Source organism: Mixophyes fleayi, chromosome 4 (genome assembly GCF_038048845.1).
Source record: "Mixophyes fleayi isolate aMixFle1 chromosome 4, aMixFle1.hap1, whole genome shotgun sequence".
In the NCBI taxonomy this organism is placed as follows: domain Eukaryota; kingdom Metazoa; phylum Chordata; class Amphibia; order Anura; family Limnodynastidae; genus Mixophyes; species Mixophyes fleayi.
The window spans coordinates 24,135,250-24,157,484 of record NC_134405.1 but is presented as its reverse complement, the minus strand read 5'-3'; the positions used below and the strand labels follow the sequence as shown (position 1 = coordinate 24,157,484).

Below are 22,235 nucleotides of genomic sequence, written 5' to 3'. Positions count from 1 at the left end.
TGCAAAGAAACTAGATACTGTCACCAACAACCTAATACTTATTTAATTGTGTAAGGTGCTGGCATGAGAGTAATGACAATGTGCACATTATTCTCTGCATAGAACAAACGCAACAGTAAGTACAAAGTCAATAGTTGTGCAGAAACAAAATAATACAAACCATTCTCACTCAGTTTCTTTCTTCTTGCAGGATTCTGAAGGGGTTGTCTATGCACATTTGAATGTGAAATCTCTCCAGCAGGGTGCAGCCAATCGGAAAGAAGAGGACAACAGTGACTCCCAAGTTCTCTACGCAGATGTCAGGCGTACTGTTCATTAAAATGTATATATGTAATTACTCATTGATGCAAGTGTCAAATGTACAATAAAAAGCCATTTCAACAAGCCAGGCAAGGAAAGTACTCACTGATCATTATAAAAAACTATGCCATAAACATAACAACATGCAATTTTTAAATGCATTAAACTATTATGAACTTTCGTCCGTTGGAAGTAGAGCTTAGAGAGTTCTCCGGTATTTCTTGTGACTTTTGTTGGTTCATATGGGCTAAACATTTCTGTTGATCAATACACTGATCAGAGCAGGTTGCGGATGCATTCAATCCATCAAAATAACAAGGTTACTACTATGTCACCAATATATGCATTACATTGTAGTGGGTCCTCTAAGCACATAATGCTTGATGACAGATTACAACATGTTACTTGTGGGGGGAGGCACTAGAATCACTAGCAGAGGAAAGTCTTGCACACTTTCAGTTCTATATTTGTGGAATGTTCACTATCAGTTCCTCCGGCTTTCACACAAAATGTTAGGCTGTGGTTAACCATTGATTGCTATGTTTCTCAGTTCAGTTTCTGCTAAAGGCAAATATCCTATTTCATCCCTGGAAAAATATCTAAGAATTACTTATTCCTTCTAGTTAAGAATCATCATTTAAATATTGATTCAATGACAAAACTAGAGGATCACTCAGCAAGATTAAAGAGAAAATATAAAAGCTTAGACAGTTCAAGTGTCCAATTATTCCTAAAAATTTGCCCTCTGCCATTGCCCAGATGTTTGTCTCCAGCTGCCTCCTGATTACCTCCTGTCCCTTTATATAGTAGCAGGAACAAGAGGTCACTGCCAGTTATAGGGTTTTCACTCCAATGACCCTGTGCCTTGTCTACTTCTGATTCTGGTGTTGACTTTTGCCAGTGACCCGTCCTTTCTTATTGTTTGCTGCCAGGACTGACCACTGCCTATGTACCTTATTCAGCTTATTGTTTTACTACAGGCTGGGTATGGTTTTTCGATTGCGAAAAACCCAACACCCACTTGACCTACAAATAAAAAACCGAAAGTGTTAAAAACCAATGTAAATATTAATAGACTTACCTACAAACCGACTGTGTAGATCACCGATGGAGCAGCATGATGACCGCAAGTGATTTCGAATGAAGATCTGTCTGGCACTACAGTTTACTGTCATTACGACTTCTATTAATCTTAATTTAAAGCGGCAATGTTGGAACCACGTAGGTTAAGTGTTTAAACACTTTACTGGACATTGCCACTTTAAATTAACATTAATAGAAGTCGCGATGACAGTAAACTGTAGTGCCAGACAGATCTTCATTCTAAATCACATGCTGCTCTATCGGTGATCTGCACAGTCGGTTTGCAGGTAAGTCTGTTAATATTTACATCATTTTTTAACACCTTCGTTTTTTATTTGTAGGTCAACTGGATGTCGTAATTGGGGTAATTGTATTAACGATTACCACCCGTTTGCTCCCCAGTCCGACCCACAGCTTATGTATGTGGACATGATTTACCATCGCCTGGACTGTCTCCTTGATTATTGTACTTTGCTTTTTGTTCGGCAAGTTTGTACCCCTCGGTTTGACTCCTTAGTCTCCCCTGGTGGATTCTGCCTGTGCCTCATGTATTGCTGATTTGAGGAATCTCCATCAGTGTCCCCATTTTCCTCCAGGTCAGTTTCACAAATAGTTTTTTTGTTTTGTTTTCCAGTCTCCAACATCTTTTGCCGAGAGCTGGCACCAAGATAGATTTCAGCTATCTTGAGTTGATGTCTTGGTGAACCTCCTCAAGACTGGTACTAGAAATGTATTATGCCTGGTAGTCTCAAAACAGACATGTATATTTCAAACATACATGTATATGTCGGGAAACAAAATTGCATCCTTGCCTGGTATTTTGAATTGCATGTATATAAGATTCTTATGTAAAAATAAAAAGGTCTAAACAACAAAAACACAAAACATTATAGCATCTTTCTGCAAATTGAAATGAGCATCAATGTCCATAGTCTGGTATGCTTACAGCTAATGCAGGGGTACAAACAGTGTGGGGTCTCCCTGCAAAAGCCACGATCAGCACCAGGCTATGACAAGCTGGGCTGGTCACATTTGAGCAGGGAAACCTCTTGCATGGAGTCACAGACTGTTCAGAGCTTGGGTGAACATACAAGTTGAATCGGACTTGTGTTGATAGCACTGGGGGCTCGTCCCAGTTGGCCACATACTAAAATGAAATCAGTATCTTAGTTTGTTGCGTTACATGATTCAGGTCACCGTGGCATTTCTATAAGTACAAGTGCCTGCCTATCTATATGTCTTTGAAAAAAGTCAGCCCTTGAGCAGACGAAACGCATTCTTGGACAAGGATTAGTGCATGCCTGAACTAGCAGATCTCTTTAACGCTACAAACTGGACAGATTATACTATCGGTTAACAATTCCTTTTTCAAATGAGCAAATCAGTCCTCCTTTACCCGTACAAACAAGCACAACAGATTGGGGCAATCAACATCTCCTTCATTGCTGAAACTTTAGAGGGGAACCCTTTTCCCTAACAGCCTGGATGCCCTCTCCCTGCACCAGAAAATTTATGAATATAAGAGGGTGCATGGATGATACACACCACTTTATTCATTATATAGAAGAACTTTTTCTGAAGGTGCCGCTGTTTCTGGGTCAGACTGCTCTATTTACACTCTTTATGATCGTCTGCTGACTGATTTTCACTGCTATTGTTATCCTTGGTTTATCCACGCATATTCAGGATTTTTGATTATTTGTTTAAAATCTGTACTGGCCACACACTTTGTTTCTTACAAGAACATCTGTAAGTCAGTCTCCAGATTGAAGACCCTATTATAAATGTTTATCATTTAAATGGCATAGTGGTTAGCACTTCTGCCTTACAGCACTGGGGTCATGAGTTCAATTCCCTTCCATGGACTTATCTGTGAGGAGTTTGTATATTCTCCCCGTGTTTGCGTGGGTTTCCTCCGGGTGCTCCGGTTTCCTCCCACACTCCAAAAACATACTGGTAGGTTAATTGGCTGCTAACAAAATTGACCCTAGTCTGTCTGTGTGTGTGCTAGGGAATGTAGACTGTAAGCCCCAATGGGACAGGGACTGATGTGAGTGAGTTCTCTGTACAGCGCTGCGGAATTAGTGGCGCTATATAAATAAATGGTGATGGTGATGATGTATTGTTATTTATGCATTTGCAGACATGCACAATATTCTATACAAAGATATCCTCTTTTAGAGGTAGTTTTTATATTACTCCACTGTTGGTGGCTTATTCGAGTTTTATGTATTATTATTATTATTTGTATTGGTTACAATAAAATACTATTTGCATTTTAGACGAAGTCCGCCTTCTTTTATTTTAATACACTTATTTACCATGGTTGGTTTCCTTGGCGCACCTGGTTTTGTATATATTTGGTTTCTTTTTTGCACCCTTGATTGGGTATGCGACAAGGAACAGATATTTTGATTTATTTTTTCAGTTGTTTGATAGTGTATATTCACTTTTGGGTTTTGAGCGCTCAAGATATGTTATTTAATCAAGCATATCTATATTGCCAGAATGCATTGGCATCAATGGCCTGCTCTAACCGGTAGTGCCACAAAGAAATAACTGCAGAAAAATACACAGGCACCAAGTAAGTAATCCATTAATTAAAACTCATCCAAACTCTTGTGGTGTTGATGCAACAATTAGTAAAATTAATAAAAATAAATCCACTTTGACTAATGGCTGAAAACAAGGGGCCTGATTCATTAAGGATCTTAACTTGAGAAACTTCTTATTTCAGTCTCCTGGACAAAACCATGTTACAATGCAAGGGGTGCAAATTAGTATTCTGTTTTGCACATAAGTTAAATACTGCCTGTTTTTTCATGTAGCACACAATATCAACTTTAAATTTCAGTGTACAAATAAGCTATCAAGTATTTGTGTGCTACATGAAAAAACAGGCGGTATTTAACTTATGTGCAAAACAGAAAACTAATTTGCACCCCTTGCATTGTAACATGGTTTTGTCCAGGAGACTGAAATAAGAAGTTTCTCAAGTTAAGATCCTTAATGAATCGGGCCCAAGATCTCTAGCAGACAGGGCAGCAGAGGCAATTTAAAGACATGAGTTTGAAGACGATCTTCAGTCAGAGCACAGTGCCAGGAACACCAAAGAATGAGTATCCAGAGGCAGACAGACAGGAGCCGCTACAGCAATAACAGATCTGGAATCTGAGATACAGTCCATTTTGGTAATAGAGTCACCCACAGAATCCAGGTAAATATACAAGTCAGCAGCAATGAACAATGATCAGAAAAGTCACAATGTATAGCTGGGTCAGTATAGCAGACAATGACCATACAGTGATCACAGGGAAGCCGCATAGCTCCCAATGGTACAGGTTATGGAGGAACATCCCATTCATGGACTGTAAAGGGGTGGTGCTGAACTAAAAAGTGGGTGGAGTATTACATAATTTGCTCATTCATGGGCGGAGTTTGGACTAAACAGTGTTGGGTACATATTTTTTCCTGCTTTTGGAATTCTAAATGTTAGATAGTATGAAGCCAGGTCAGTTATAGTCACAGGTATGTATCCCAGCACCTGCGTCACATGACCGCTTATCGAAATTCTTTCTTATCACATTATGCACTTTATTCTTATAACAGTAAACTTCAGTTTTGAATGATAACTATTAGCATATATCTCATACAATGCACTCTTTATTATATATATATTTGAGCCACAGATCACATTGTAAAGAATCAAGGGCCTGATTCACTAAGGATCTTAACTTGAGAAACTTCTTATTTCAGTCTCCTGGACAAAACCATGTTACAATGCAAGGGGTGCAAATTAGTATTTTGTTTTGCACATAAGTTAAATACTGACTGTTTTTTCATGTAGCACACAATTATCAACTTTAAATTTCAGTGTACAAATAACCTATCAAGCATTTGTGTGCTACATGAAAAAACAGTCAGTATTTAACTTATATAATAATTTGCACCCCTTGCATTGTAACATGATTTTGTCCAAGAGACTGAAATAAGAAGTTTCTCAAGTTAAGATCCTTAATAAATCAGGCCCCAAGCCTCATGCCAGACTTACTTACCACCTTAATCAATCATGCTTCCAGAATCGCTGACTTTCTACCGTACATACAGCTAGCAAAGCCATAACTCCAACATGCATACTGTTTAATATAAGATCTGGATTGAATGACTGTAATCAATACTGTAACTGAATGATAAGGGAAAGATTTGCAATGTAAGTATCTCTGCAACAATTGATGAAGAGATTCAGTGCAATAGTGTTACTTTTCCAACACCACAACTAATATATCTTTGTCATTATTACTAGCGACAGTATTGTCACGTGTTTTTACTTTTTGTAGCGCAATAGTAGCTCAACTTATTAATATGTTTAACTAATTCCTTGTTAAAATCATCCTGAAATAAATTAATGAATCGTCCTCTAAAGTGTATTTTATAACAGTGCACCCAGCATCCGTTTTGCACACAGCACTTTTGACCCAGTACAAAGAGCGCTGGAGCTGGATTATTAATTTGCCTATTATGAAATATTTACTAGTTTAAATGACTTTTTTCATGTGTCCATATGATGTGGGGGTAAAAACACAGATATTTCCTGGTCTCTCCATAAAATATTTTATGTATTCCCATACTTTAAGACATGGAGTAATCTGTAGCCCATCTACATTGATAAACAAACACTGTATACTATGCTCATTGGAAGAGCCTATTTCAGGCTTGGCAAACCTGTGGCTCTGTGTTGTGAAAACGCAAGTGACAGCCTAACCTGCTGGCTATTGGTTTACTATTTCCTGGCAGAGCATGCTGGGGGTTGTAGTTTTACATAACCTGGAGAGCCACAAGGTGGCCTTATTCCTAAGAGCAATTCTTGTCCTTTAACATTTTGGTATTATCATCTATTAATTTATATAGCGCTACTAATTCCGCAGTGCTGTACATAGAACTCACTCACATCAGTCCCTGCCCCATTAGAGCTTACATTCTAAATCACCTAACTTACACACACACACACACACAGACCGAGAGATACTAAGTGCAATTTAATAGCAGCCAATTAACCTACCAGTATGCTTTTGGAGTGTGGGAGGAAACCTGAGCACCCGGAAAAAACCCACGCAAACACAGGGAGAACATACAAACTCCACACAGATAAGACCATGGTCGGGAATCAAACTCATAACCCCAGTGCTGTGAGGCAGAAGTGCTAACCACTAAACACCCGTGTTGCACACATATGTGCATGACTGACTGATGTGTGTAACTGCTTGATGTATTATGTGAAATGATTTACTTTTTAGATTGTTGGGCACTTGTCACTGCAGAGCTTTTTGGCCTCAAACGTCAGTCTCTATATACATTCAAACTAAATAAGAAGAAAGATTTGGCTCACTAGCTAAATTATCAGAGTGGCTGCTCTTGTTGATGCTGGCTCAATGTCCAACTTCATTGAAGCCAAGAACCCATCAACTAACAACAATAAAGATGTTCCAATACTACTAGAGGACAGAGAGCTTTCCCAATGCTTATAGGCCAATAGCTGCAAAAGCTTGGTTATGATAAGTTAAGCTTCTGCCCATCATTCAGAGTTAATTCAAAGTTTTATACATTTCCCCCATTTCGCAGTTCTCCTGGAATTCTCCTGGCTAACCTTAATCACATACATAGTCTGGACCACCAAAGAGATGATGTTCTGATATGTTTACTGTTCTCGAAAAAGCATTTGTAGCCCTTTACTTTCTTTGTATCTATGATCAAAATCTCCAAGCTTCCAGAAACAAGTAGGACTACTGCCACAACATAGGCACCAATTCTATTTGTTCAGATCTACTCTCTTTCTGAGCCTGCATTAAACTTTAAAGAAGTAATTGATTGACTCAGTAGATTCACCCATTGATGAAAGTTGGTCTTTCTCACTCTTAGCTTCACAAGAGTCCACTTTGATATTCTTACATGCAGATATTCATGTCACTGAGAGATTCTATTACAAGTATTACTCAAGGAAAAACACAGTGGGCCTGATTCATCAAGGCCTGTATCTGTCAATTTTGCCCAGAACCAAGACATACGCCAGTGAAGGCAGCCATGTTCACTGCACCTACGTACGCAAAGCACACTTACTACAGCCTACGATTTCTGGGAGTGAAAGGGACGGGGATGAGGCGTTCGCCCGTAGTCAATGTACAGTAAGGGCATGCCAAACTAGTGGGTCATTTAGCTTATGAATCACTTTTACCTTTGCAGTCTGGCTGGACCGAAATGCAAAATGTAGACTTAACCTCATGTATAAAACTCCCATTGTCCCATAGATTGCAAGCTTGCGAGCAGGGCCTTCTCACCTCTTTGTCTGTTTTACCCAATTTGTTTATTAGTTTACTGTGTTTGTCCCCAATTGCAAAGCACTACGGAATATGTTGGCACTATATAAATAAATAAATGATGATGATGATGATGATGATGGTGATGATGATGATGAGTGCAAGCAGCCACGTCCGAATTAAGCTTTGGGCACCTCATAGTTACTTGTTTTTCTGCCGTATCTCTTGCTTCATCTACAGGGCTAGTTCAAGTCCTGAGTACTAGTGTTGACATCTCATATGCATGCTATAACATGTGTTTGCAATCAGGAGGATCTGTAAAATGTATTTTACGTTCAGTAAAAAATAACAACATTCTGATAAATATATTTCATGGGGGAAAACTATATATATCGTTTCCCATTTTTAACTGTTTTGTCCTTAATGCTTATATTATTAACAGGTAACATTATATCATTAGTTTTACTTTTTCTGAGCGAATGTATATTCCACATAGACATTGGACGTATCCTTCAGTGTCTTGTGTAGTAGGGCAGAGCGGACCTACACTCAAATTCATCAGCGCACGTATCTTCAGATCTGTTACTTGTTGAATTCGGTAGTACACAGAGCTGATTTATGTGCATTTTTGAACAAATGCGTAGCACTCAGAATGCCTGCCTTGATGAATAAGACCCGGCATGTATAATATGCATTCTACTGGTATTTGACCACATAGTAATTAAGAACCACAATACTTGGGGGGTCTTAATGATGAATCTTTATTCAGCATGCCCATTACACCCTTTCACTACAACCTCCAAAGACTCAGATTTTTCATTTGTGAATATGACGTCATTACATTGGTCTCCATTGTCAATCCAAAATAAAGTATCTGATTAAGCATAGTCCCTTAGACATCTAGGACCTGATTCATTAAGGATCTTAACTTAAGAAACTTCTTATTTAAGTCTCCTGGACAAAACCATGTTACAATGCAAGGGGTGCAAATTAGTATTCTGTTTTGCACATAAGTTAAATACTGACTGCTTTTTCATGTAGCAGACAAATACTTGATAGCTTATTTGTACACTGAAATTTAAAGTTGATATTTTTGTCCTACATGAAAAAACAGTCAGTATTTAACTTATGTGCAAAACAGAATACTAATTTGCACCCCTTGCATTGTAACATGGTTTTGTCCAGGAGACTTAAATAAGAAGTTTCTTAAGTTAAGATTCTTAATGAATCAGGCCCCTACATAATTTCTCAAAGTTGCAGGTATAAGTTTTCTCATCACACTTACAGATTTCCCCTTTAACTCATGAAGGTCTGTCTATCAAGACATACTTCCACATTCCCATCTGACTCACATTATCATTAATATTCATAAGGTCATCCAATAAATTTGTCACTTTATTCCTGTTCTTAAAATACTTCTTGATATACGTTGAAACAAAATACATAATTTCAACATCCTTCCTTGCTTTGCATAAAATGAGGTGGTACAGAATGTTCAGTCATTTAACTACACTATGGAAATAAAACTGTACTTGATAAACATGAATATGCATAAGGAAAAAAAAATCAAAAACAATATCACTTTACCATTAAATTTAGTCCATGACTCATATTGATGCAATTTTTCTATTTCTGTTTTTGTGTGCTCAGTATATTCAAATGTCTCTTGTAAATTATCAGGAATATAGCACATTCCTTTCCAATTAGCACTAGTCAGCAGCAGGGCCATCTTAACAACATTATGGGCCCCCGGGCAAAGCAGTGCACCGGGGCCCCTGCATCATCTATATATCTATATATATCTATATCTATATACATATATATATATATATATATATATATATATATATTTATAGATAGATATATATATATATATATATATATATATATATATATATATATATATCTGTATCTTATACACATATATATATATATATATAGATGTATCAGATACAGATACAGATACAGATACAGATACAGATACAGATATATAGAGATAGATAGATATACTTACTCAGTGACCCTTGAAGGTTTTTTTTGCAGGATTTTTCTTTTGCAGGATTATTTATTCTAATTAAGAGCCCTGCCTATGCGTCCCCCTTGCCCATGGGGCCCCCAGGCACCTGCCCATCGTGCCCAATGGAAAAGATGGCCCTGGTCAGCAGAATGTTTAATGCCATTTTGTTCTACAGTGTCAACATTCTAATACAAGACAATTCCATGGTAATCTTTTGTAGGGCTGTTACAGCAGTGTCTGATAAGAACTACGTGGGTTCCAAGGAGCACTTTATTGTGTTAACACTTACATATAACTAATTGTATAGCTGGTTCAAATGACACTATTGGTCCAATTCACCTTAGAATGGAAAGGCATGTAGCCGATATACAGTAGAAAAGTTCGTTTTTGTTAATGCTCTTGCCATATTATTGCAATATCCTTTACACCCTGACACCTATAATCACAGCAGCTTTGGTGAAGGCAGAATGGGAAGATTAAAAGATTAAAGTCCATAGCAGAAATCAAACTACAAGTTTTCATACTGGCAGTTGGGACAATGATACTTAACACTTCAGCTGCAGGAGCCTTGTGTGAGTAAAGACCTGTTGTCTTTTTGCAATTGGTAATTGATATATGGATGAGTGGTCAGCAGTGTCTGATATGAACCACATGGGTTTCAAGGAGCACTTTATAGTGTTTACATTCACATTTATCTAATTGTATAGCTGGTTCGAAAGACACTATTGGTCCAATTCTTTAGACAATGCAACTTGGACACTTGAATAGAAAACCCAAAAACATTAGATTAGGGTCTTGAAATAGTTCAGAATTAGAATTAACACATATCACAAGAGAAATTAACACTTCACATACAAGGGAAAAAAATGCATGAAAATACCGGTTTATTGGTAGCCAACCTTGGGATGCCCCAAACTAGACCCTTGCTCAATGAGGCTTCTCTTCCAGCACTGTTGTTGAGGCAGCGGCTTGCTTCACTGTCACTTTACTTTTGGTGTACACACAGATCCACATGGTGTGCATAGATGAATGGTGAAGACTTATTGGTGCTGGCTGCCAATTCACAGGGCTCCACACTGCAGTCAGTCCAGTGGAAGCTATAGCCTAGGCAAGTCCTCAATCTCAGTTCTTCCAGACCATAGAGAGTGAATGAGCTGAACCCAATGACAACTTGTTTGCTGTCCTGTTGTCCAGCCTCCAAGGCGTGCTTACCCTTCCTGGCTTTCCCGATTATCATGTGTCAAGCTTCAGGGCTGGATCCTCATCTTTTCCCATAGATCTCGGTCATTCAATTTATTTTCCCACTTCCTGGATCACTGCCTAAGCTAACACAAAGACATGAGACACAGAGCAGAGAGGGGTCTGCTTGTAGGAGCTTAGAGTCTAGAGAAAGATCATGGCAAAAAAGAGAAGGTAAAAGAGAATGTTTATGTATAGAATGGAAAGTGTCAGTGGAGAGGGACAGGTTAAATTAGTGATCTAGATGTTGAAAAGCATTGGAGAGGAAGGAGTTAGGTGGAAAGAGGGTTAAGGGTAGAGGGGGAAGAGAGGAGAGTAAAGACCTTGTCCTCAGTAACAGTAGAGGAAGGTCTGAGACTGAGTAGAGGAAAAGGTAGATGCGGTGTGCTAGATGTAGCGAGAGGAGATTTTTTTGATGGATGTGTCAATTTTGTCTTTGAAGTAGATGGTTAAGTCATGACCATCATGGGAAAATGTTTTTTTTACATTGGCTCTCTCTAAGGAGTTGGAGTTGAGTTGGGATTTGGATTGCCATAGACAACGTGATGTAGACAGAATACTAATAGGTGAGAGCAGTCGTACAAATAAGGCTTTGAAGAAGATCAGGTCAAGAGTGTTTAGTTGCTGCTGTCCGCATATGGATTTTGTTGTATGGGTGATAGAGAGACATGTTGAGGCAGAAGGAAAGCAGGCGTGAGAGAGATAATATTGAATGGATTGGATGGGGTTAGCTGAATCAGGCAGTACAGGAGAGTGGAGATGGGTGTCGAAAAATGTATCTTGCTAAGCAGGGGTGATAAAGGAAGTAAGTGGTCACTAGAAAGTAAACCATTGTGACAGGCCTATCAAAATGACCACTGAGCTCCATTTTGTTGTAGTCATACTTTTCTGTGTGTATTGTAAAATGCTTATCTGATCATAGGCTGGGCCGAGACATCTCCACATATTATGCTAGGGAGGTGTTTCAGATGCTTCTGCACTTGTGCAAAAAAAATGTCTTGATCTAGATGTCTAAATCTTTTTTATCAGTAATGTACCAATAGAGAGTCTGAAAATATATTCATACCCTTATATGTAAGTTTATTCCAAGACCCCCTTGTTCTCTGAGTATAAAACTGGAATGCTGTCAGAGAGACCCTTGCCTCATGACTGGTACTTGATGAAGAAAGGTGCCTATTGTTTTTCCATCTTTCGTGTGAAAGAGGGGTCCTGGAAATTGACTGTTACTTGAACATTCTGGCAGCTAAGTAATTGATTTACTTTTTCTTTTATGTTATTATGTTATGTTTATTGTAAGAATAACGGTAACTTTCACAATAAATCTTGCATTCATGAGTCATTAACTCTTTGAAAGTGAAAGAACCTCATTCAACCTGGAACAACAATGGTGATTAACAGAAAGTGTGCACCTGGGAGAGTGAAGTGAGGTTATAACGGGCTGAAAAGTGAGTTTACAAGTAGCATCAAAAATAAAAGTGATAACATTATGAAAAAGTAGTTTTAGGATGAATGCATTGTAAACAATTGAAGAGGGAGTGTTCAGGCAGTGCACAATTCAGGTACATGAGGCAGAAGGAAGCAGATATTCACAGAAGACTATTGGAATTTTGTAAGCTTGTAATAGGTATAATGTTCACCTCATATTAAAGTCCTGTGTAAATGTACAGTAGCTGTATTTTAAATCTTAACATACACTTGCAATAAACACACACTCAGAAGAAAAGGACAATAAACTCCAGGGAGGTCTTTAACAGTTTGACATATATATATATATATATATATATATATATATATATATATATATATATCAGAGCATATGCAGGTAAAGAAGTGAATGTAAGAAATTACATGCAACTACATGTATTACATGCATGTACAGGGTACTACAGACGTTGCTTACTCTATAAACCCCAATACCTAGGTTCACAGATCATACAGGTAAGGTAGATAGGAAAGATACAATAATATCTTTTATTGTAAAACAGTAACAACACTATGTATACACATACTTAACAATAGCCAGGTGAGTCACCAACCCTTTAAGTAGTACACTTACTCAAACAGTCCACAATAGGACGCAGTAGATAGAATCTGAGGGCCTGATTCATTAAGGAAAGTGAACAAAAAATTGAGTAAGTTTTCTTACTCCAGTTTTCTAGACAAAACCATGTAACAATACAAGAGGTGCAAATTAGTTTATTATTTTGCACATAAGTTAAATATTGGCTGTTTCTTCATGTAGCACACAAATACTTGATAACTTATTTGTACACTGAAATTTAAAGTTCATCTAAGACATGCCCTACCCCAAATATAAATCTGCCATCAGATTTTAAATTTACCTCCCCCTCCAATGCAATATGGTTTTGACTTACTTTACTTTTGCTTAACTTTTCTAAATGAATCAGGCCCTGAGTTTTTAGTTCACTTTAATATCAATAAATAGTTCTGTGTCTCACGGCTTGGGAAACCATCTCATATGACAGTGGACATTGTGAACAGAAGTAACCCAGATCCCTGCTCGGTCTTCATCCAAAGTAGTTTGTGGGTGTTTGCGTACTATCTTTCATAACCATAACCTAATGATCTTTCCTATGGGCAAGCTGGACTGACATGATCCATGTTTATGAAGTCCTCTTTTAAACAAAAGGGTTAACTGAAGACATAATGAGATTACCTCCCCAATCCACACACCTGCAAAGCTTATTAAAGTCTAGTGATTGATCGATAGACTTCAATATCTCCGGCAGTCACTTACTGAATTTTAGGAAACATCCAATATGATTTCTTCATAAACATTTAACTAAACATGATCAACCATTTAATTAACTCTGAGAGAATCTGCTCTGTCTGAATAATGATGTAATCTGTAGAGCCAGGCTGTCAGAAATACATCAAAGATACAGAGAAGGTTTTAGAAGTTATAAACCTAGGGGGTTATTAAGATAATGTATTATTAATTAACATTTGATGTTCTGATTTATTCTCAATAATATTTTTAAATATTGACACATTATTTTGTGTAATTGTTTATTAATTGAAGCTAGTCTTGTGTATATTATCAAAACTATGTTGGTGTAAACATAATCGGCCCACCTCTTCCATCCGCCCTTGATTTTGATACCTACCTAAAGTCAACAAAGACACCATTCAGCAAAATCTTTCCTCAGCCCAATCCAGAACACCCTACACTAATTCTCCTACACTCCCCAATGTACCCTCAGTTCATTCTAACCATAAACCGAGGAATAAGTATCTGTACTTATCTTATCAGCTCACCCTACAACCTACCCAACTACTGCACTCCCTCTCCACCACCGAAATCCCACTTCTAACACACATCTTCACTATGTCTTCCTTGGCACATTCCACACACACATTTCCCTACACACAATAGCACCAATCCTAAAGAATCCATCTCTCCATCTACCGCCCTATTAATCCCCTCCCCTAACAGTGCACCTCCCCATCTGGATCGCTCTTGTATATACTACATCTAAAATTCTGAATAGTTTATATGTTTCACCTGATAAGATCTGTAGGGCATATGTGGAATGTTTTTCATTTGCTAAGGCTCCTGAAAAAAATATAAAATGTGTTAGATATTTGTTAAAATAAGTATCTATTGGATGCTTGTTAATAATATATCACACTGCAAATAAAGTAGAGATGGGCGGGTCCGGTTCTCCGAGAACCGAACCCACCCGAACTTTGGGTATCCGAGTACCGAGCTGAGCAGCTCGGTACTCTCCCGCCCATTCCGAATCCAAATCGAGGCCGAACGTCATTGTGACGTCGTCGGATCTCGGGGCTCGGTTCTCGCGATACTTCAACTTTATAAATACACGCCTCCACAGCAATCCATCGCCATTTGACAGAGGGAGAGAGCAGGGTGTAGTCATAGGCTAATTAGAGCAGGGACAGAGAATACAATATTGTTCTTGCAATTGCTCTAACCAAAATCGCTAGTGCAGAGAGGAGGATAGAGGTTTATTATTTTTTCTTCATATTTGGCACTCCCCAGCGCTTTTGGGGTGTCCCCCATAATTGTGCATAAATATTTCTGGCTGTCAAAAGTCATATCTGTCAGCAGTATCTACTAAATAATTTTTAGCACTCCTCAGTGCTTTTGGGGTGTCCTCCCTAATTGTGCATTAATATTTCTGGCTGTCAAAAGTCATATCTGTCAGCAGTATCTACCAAATAATTTTTAGCACTCCTCAGTGCTTTTGGGGTGTCCTCCCTAATTGTGCATTAATATTTCTGGCTGTCAAAAGTCATATCTGTCAGCAGTATCTACTAAATAATTTTTAGCACTCCTCAGTGCTTTTGGGGTGTCCTCCCTAATTGTGCATTAATATTTCTGGCTGTCAAAAGTCATATCTGTCAGCAGTATCTACCAAATAATTTTTAGCACTCCTCAGTGCTTTTGGGGTGTCCTCCCTAATTGTGCATTAATATTTCTGGCTGTCAAAAGTCATATCTGTCAGCAGTATCTACTAAATAATTTTTAGCACTCCTCAGTGCTTTTGGGGTGTCCTCCCTAATTGTGCATTAATATTTCTGGCTGTCAAAAGTCATAACTGTCAGCAGTATCTACTAAATAATTTTTAGCACTCCCCAGTGGTTTGCGCTCAGAATGGATTCAAAGCAGTCCACATATGATCTGAATGAGCAACCAGGTTCTGTCACCAGTCCTGATGTTAGTGTTCCCAGTACGTCATCTGGCCAAGGCGATGTCAATCAACAGAGTGTTTTCAAATTAGTGTAAAAAACAAAAAACAAAAAAAAATTTACTGTATTGAAGCGAAAAAGAAGTGTAACTGAGCAAAAGTTAAGTGACGATAAAAAAAAAATTGCAAGCATGCCATTCTACACACGCAGTGGCAAAGAGAGAATGAGGCCTTCACCTTTGGCTATTAGTGGCAGATCCCAAAAAGTTACCCAGCCTACAATTGGTGCACAACTACTGTTACGCGTCAAAGCCGAGCTGCAAGATAACAGTGAGGCATTACAGGAGAATATTTGCTCTGATTCACAAATGACAACAATCCCTGTGGAGAGTCCATCCAACAGTGGGATGTCTAATCGTGAGCATTCTGCTGATGTGTGCCTTAATAGCCCGAGTGTAGCCGGTGATACCCAAATTGAGGATGCCACTTTGGAATTAGAAGAGGATGAGGGGGAGATTTGTGTAGGCGACGAGGGCGCTAATGATGATGTTGATGATTATGATGCAGACAGATACCAAATTGCCTTTCTCAATTTCTATTTATATTCTAGATTATATAACGGCTGAATAGTTTTCTATTTTACTCCTAGTGGAGAGAGGATCTGATGCAGACAGATACCAAACTGCCTTTGTCCATTTCAATTTATATTGTACAGTCTATAATGGCTGAATTTTTTAGTATTTTATACAAGTGGAGGGGGGCCTAGAGAGACAGAAACCAAACTGGCTTTCTCCATGTCAATTAATATTGTACAGTCTATAATGGCTGAATTTTTTGGTATTTTATACAAGTGGAGGGGGGCCTAGAGACACAGAAACCAAACTGGCTTTCTCCATGTCAATTAATATTGTACAGTCTATAATGGCTGAATTTTTTGGTATTTTATACAAGTGGAGGGGGGCCTAGAGAGACAGAAACCAAACTGGCTTTTTCCATTTCTTTACATATTTAACTATAAGTGTAGGGTGTAATATACATTCAAAGACGATGGCTGCATTGCCAATATGCATAGATGGAGAGGAAGACAATCTGTTTTGTGTGTAGAATAGGCCTACCAACAAAGAATTAAACTGTTTTTTTGGATGATTTATTACCTCAACAATTAGATTACTTGTCTCTAAAACAGTTGGAGCACTAAATTGGGTTAATTTAGGCCCAAAAACATGGATTTTCCAAAAAAATAGCAAAACAAAACCAAACAAAACCAAAACCAAAACCAAAACACGCAATGGCGGTTTTGCAAAACCAAAACCAAAACACGACGGTAATCCAGATCCAAAACCGAATCCAAAACCAAAACACGGGGGTCAGTGACCATCTCTAAAATAAAGTAACTTTACTGTGTTAATTAAATCGACATTTTGTTGTTTCTGTTCCAAAAATGTATGTTTTATTTTGAGTGCCAAATGATATAGTATGCCTCATAACTGTGGTTATTTTTCATGTGGAAATCAAAATATTTGGCTGGATCCTAGATTGTCAACCCCTGCATTAATGGATCATTACTATTCCACAACATCTTACCACATGCTTCTGCACTTCACAAATCAGGTGCCAATGCATTGGCACCATGTTCATCAAAGATGCAAAAAGGTATTTGTGGCACTTTCACATTTGTCTTTTGATATTGTATTCTCAGGTATCAGAATATTCCAGAGAAACAGTGCTATGACTTCTGCTGGTCCTGAGTATGTGTTACACACCATCATTGAATTTCAGATAAAGATTCCATAATGGCATTAAAAATGAGTGCAGACATATCCATTCCCCACTGTGCCTCCGACCAGCTGCACCTGGAGCTACAGAAACTGGAATTATAAATAAAAATTATATCTTCCCACACCTCCTAAATGTTGTTTTAAATATTGTCCTCCACTGGAGTTTGGGTGCACTAGTTACAGCACATACATTATAATGTCTATCTATCTATCTATCTATCTATCTATCTATCTATCTATCTGTCTATCTATCTCATATGTATCCATCCCATATCTATCTATCTATCTATCTATCTATCTATCTATCTCATATCTATCTATCTATCTATTTATCTGTCTCATATCTATCTATCTATCTATCTATCTATCTATCTATCTATCTCATATCTATCTATCTATCTATCTATTTATCTGTCTCACATCTATCTATCTATCTATCTATCTATCTATCTATCGATCTGTCTCTCTATCTGTCTAATCCCTGTTTTTATCTATCTATCTATCTATCTATCTATCTCATATGTATCTATCCCATATCTATCTATCTATCTATCTCATATGTATCTATCCCATATCTATCTATCTATCTATCTATCTATATATATATATAGATATATCTAATCCCCCTCTTTATCCATCTATCTATCTATCTATCTATCTCATATGTATCTATCCCATATCTATCTATCTATCTCATATGTATCTATCCCATATCTACCTATCTATCTATCTATCTATCTATCTATATATATATATATATATATATATATATATATATATATATAATCTCTCTCTTTATCTATCTATCTATCTATCTATCTATCTATCTATCTATCTATCTATCTATCTATCTTTTGGTTGATCTATCTTATAGACACATACAAATCATTTGTGATAATGCTTGAAATATGATCCCTCACTCACATTTCTGTATTTTTTCTGTTTTGTGCCAGATCACATCTTGTTTTCTTTTGCAAGGACCGGAATTCATGTTTTCTAAAATTGGCAAAAAATAACATGTAAATAAGTGACACTAAAAGGAGAAGGAAACGGGCTGATAAAATTATTTACTTACCCTTGAGTTTATACTGAATCTTGTGTCAATATATTTATTTTATTTACTTCATTTATATTAACATCAGTTATAAAAGGTTGATCTTTGTAGACTTAATTCTTTTTTTAACAATAGTTTTTATTAGGAATTTTTCAATGTATGGTACAGAAAGCAAAAAGGAGAATATGAAAGAAAAAAATAGCAGGTGGGTTATGGAGGGCGGTTGCACAGTGTGAGGGAATGGGGTACAGTACACACATCTCAAAACATACAATACAGTGCAAAGAGGTAGTTGTCCTTGTAAAGTGCTCCTTGTAAGGCCTGGGGTCATGTGTAGCAGGGTGCTTAGATCTGTGTTCCAGCCATGAGAACCATTTCATGTGTGGAGAGGAAGCTGAGGAGATGTATGGTGCTCCCAGTGTTTCCATCTCACAACTAAACTGAACCTTGGAGATGACCTTAGAGAGAGAGGGTATAGATGGCGTTCTCAATGCCTCTGCAATTATGACCCAAGTACATGGCCTATGTCATAGCAGTCACCCGAGGAGATCTGGGGGGTAGGAGAACAACATCTGGAGCGGAAGCAATAACATTCTGAGTGAGAGTCTCTATCAAGGCAAACACTGTAGACCATAGAGGTCGGACTTTAGGGCACTCCCAAAATATATGAAAAATGTCACCTGTTGCTCCGCAGTTGCGCCAACAAATCTTGGATAGATCAGGCCAGATCTTGTGGAGCTTGGCTGAAGTCAGATAAAGCCTGTGGAGCAATTTAAACATCATATCCTTGTGCTTTAGGCACTTCGACATACAATGGGCGGTTTGCTAGATAATATCCTACTGGGTTAGGTCAAGCACCTGCCTGATGTCACTCACTCAGAGGAGCTGGGAGGGGGTCTTCGAGGGGTCCCCCCATCAGTGAGATACATATACCAAAAGAAGATGGCGGCCCTATTGGATCCTAACATCAGTTTAGCATGGAGAAGGGGAAAGGAGTGGGTAGGCCTGATTAACAGACTCAAAACTCGAAATACATATTATATACAATGCACTATGTATAATAATTTCTTTTTGCAATATTTAATAGATAACTTATAAAATATTAGATTCCATGTGATATTTATATTTATCTTAAGGGTTTTTTTAACAGCATGACAAATAAAGATATTTGTTTTATGACCAAATAGGCATTACAGCTAATACATGAAAATACATGAAAACAACTTTGTGTTAACTAATCTTCTTTACCTCTTGATTGAACTTTAAAATAAAAAGGTTGACATCTGTTTTTGTATGTACATACTTCCATCAATAATGCTGGCTTGGGAATTTTTGTAAATTTATATTTGAGAATGATGCCAGCATTTATTAATTAAATTAAATTAAATATATTTTTCGATTCGATTTTTCTAGTACGCGGTGGCACCAAACAGTTAGATTAACAAAATGTATATCCTTTCTTGTTATAGCATATTATGGGTATATATACTGTATTTTTTTTAACCCCATTCTCCTCTGGTAACTTTCCTCTGTATCTGATTGTATGCAAATTATACAAATCATATAATTATACAAAATCAAATTATACAAAAGTGTGAAAAAATATTAAGTATAGAATATAAAAAATAACTATATTTAATTAAGAAATTGTTATATAAGAGAATAGAAGCTGCATAAAGTAATAGTAGCAATTAAAACATAAGAAACATTGTAGTTGGGTTAACCAAAATATGCAACAGTTTTTTTAAGTATCATGCAATAAAGCCTGAACAATTAAATAACAAGGTGTCTCTCTAAGCAGAGTTGGAATGACAACTTGGCAGACTTGCTATGCATGGATGCAATTTGCAGATTGGTTGATTCGTAAAAGGGGCAGGGCATTTGATGTCACAGCAGCACAAATGCATGCAGCAGCTTTTTGGCCTATATAGGATCCCATCAGAATACTGTTCTGACGATGTGGGAGGAGTTTCAACTGTGTGTAGTGGAGTCACAAGGTAATACTTTACTTTTGACAGAAATGAGGTGGATTCTAAGGGTAACACTGACCAGTATATTTTATATCTAATGATTTAAATTGAAAAATTTAATTGGGATTTAATTAGAGGTTAATATATACATTTCAGCAAAGTTCAAGTATCTACAAATATCAGAGAAAGAAATTAAGTTCAGAACACATTTGTCCTTTAAACATTTATTATTGAAAAACATAAAGTAATAACTTTTGACGAAAATAATAATTTCTTATCTTTCTTAAAAAATACCTTTATTACCTATTCATTTTAGAATTGAGTTACCAAAAAACAAACTATTGGCCTAATATTGTAAATTGTTTAATAATTCAGACTGCAATAGTTCTTCTCATCAATGCTCTTGACCACTAATACTGTGGTTTAAGTTATATCTCATCAGGATTGCCTAATGAATGTCTATAATTAAATCTGTAAATAAACAGGTTAAAGTTGAAAATATACAATGACAAAGACCTGAACGTAGCATGGTCATAGTGGTCATAGGACTTGTTATGCTTCCAGGTAAGTGTACGACCAGTTGACTTTGTAAGGAAGTGAAATCAGAACTTTAAGCCAGAAAAATTAAAAACAGAAAACAGAAAATCTTATTGAAACTGATTACGTCCTCTATATTAACTAATATACAAAGAATATAACAGATAAATGCTCATTATTTTCTCACAGCAGCGTAGACAATCTCTGTGTCAGGAGCTGTTGGTGTTTCTGGTTTGGTTGGTGGAGGTGGTGGCTTATGGTTCACCATGGCATACACCAAATGTTCTCCCTGTTAAAGCAATGACAAGGAAGAGTCCTGGTTAAAATGTCTGGATTCTCTAAGTGTTCATATTAGATACTTTAAACAAATAATGATTATAAAAATCCATCAACATGTATTGTATTGACTTGGGTGTTTTTTTAAAAAGCATAACTAATGGCCACTGTATTATTTTGAAAAGAACAAAGAAGTTCTATCAGTAAATATAGGTGGAATGTTACCGGAAGTTAGACATAGCTTCATATTGGTTTAAAATGATGCCCTCCCATATAATCTTATTTTTACAAATAGCATGGTTCTAAAATTGGTGGAAACTAGTGGCAGATGACACAGTACTGCTGAGGAGTGTAATCACATAAAAACAATTTTGTTTCTGAGGATATACTGGACTCAGATCTGATCAGGAAATGGAGCTACTGACCTCAACTATGATTGTTCCTGCCATCTTTGTTTGACTGCTGGAGTCACTGAGCCCAACTTCAAGTGTCAAAGAGGATGACTTCACCATGACCCCAGTCAGGGGATGACAAAGGAACTTTCATCTCTTGCATCGCCCCACCATGCACCCATTCAATTTACATTAATATATTTCACCTACTCACTTTCACTACACTTCTCTCAAAGCGTCATTATCTCCACAGCATCCTAGTTCTCCCTCCCCCATCATTATGTCTCACACATTCAGAAACAAACCTCACAGCCACAAATCACTCTATCATGTTAACTTTCTTACTCTGCTCCTTCTTTCAGCTCACTCAATCCATCCTGGATCCTGTGCCATCCCCTTTATCTTCCCACATATCTTTTTCCATCCCTAAAACTTCCCATCTACCTTTTACTTCCAATCCCTCCAATCTTATCCACATCTCTCCACTAAACTCCCCTACTTTTTCCTTTGCACTCTGAAATGCAAGCAAGACAACCAACATCAATGATTTTTTTGTTTTATTAAATTCTCAAACCTCCTCGTCATTACAGACACCTATCTTACTT

The 22,235-nt window shown here is 37.3% G+C and overlaps 1 protein-coding gene across 3 annotated transcripts in view; it reads left to right on the top strand.

The window, feature by feature from the left end:
• LOC142151117 (sialic acid-binding Ig-like lectin 12) overlaps window positions 1–384 on the top strand; it is a 45,675-nt gene extending 45,291 nt beyond the window's left edge. For all 3 annotated transcript variants that reach the window (XM_075206448.1, XM_075206449.1, XM_075206450.1), the window contains exon 10: window positions 191–384. In XM_075206448.1, the coding sequence (XP_075062549.1) occupies window positions 191–319 (129 nt within the window). In that variant the 3' untranslated portion in view covers window positions 320–384. The remainder of the gene's footprint in view (window positions 1–190) is intronic.
• Window positions 385–22,235: the final 21,851 nt, after the last annotated feature.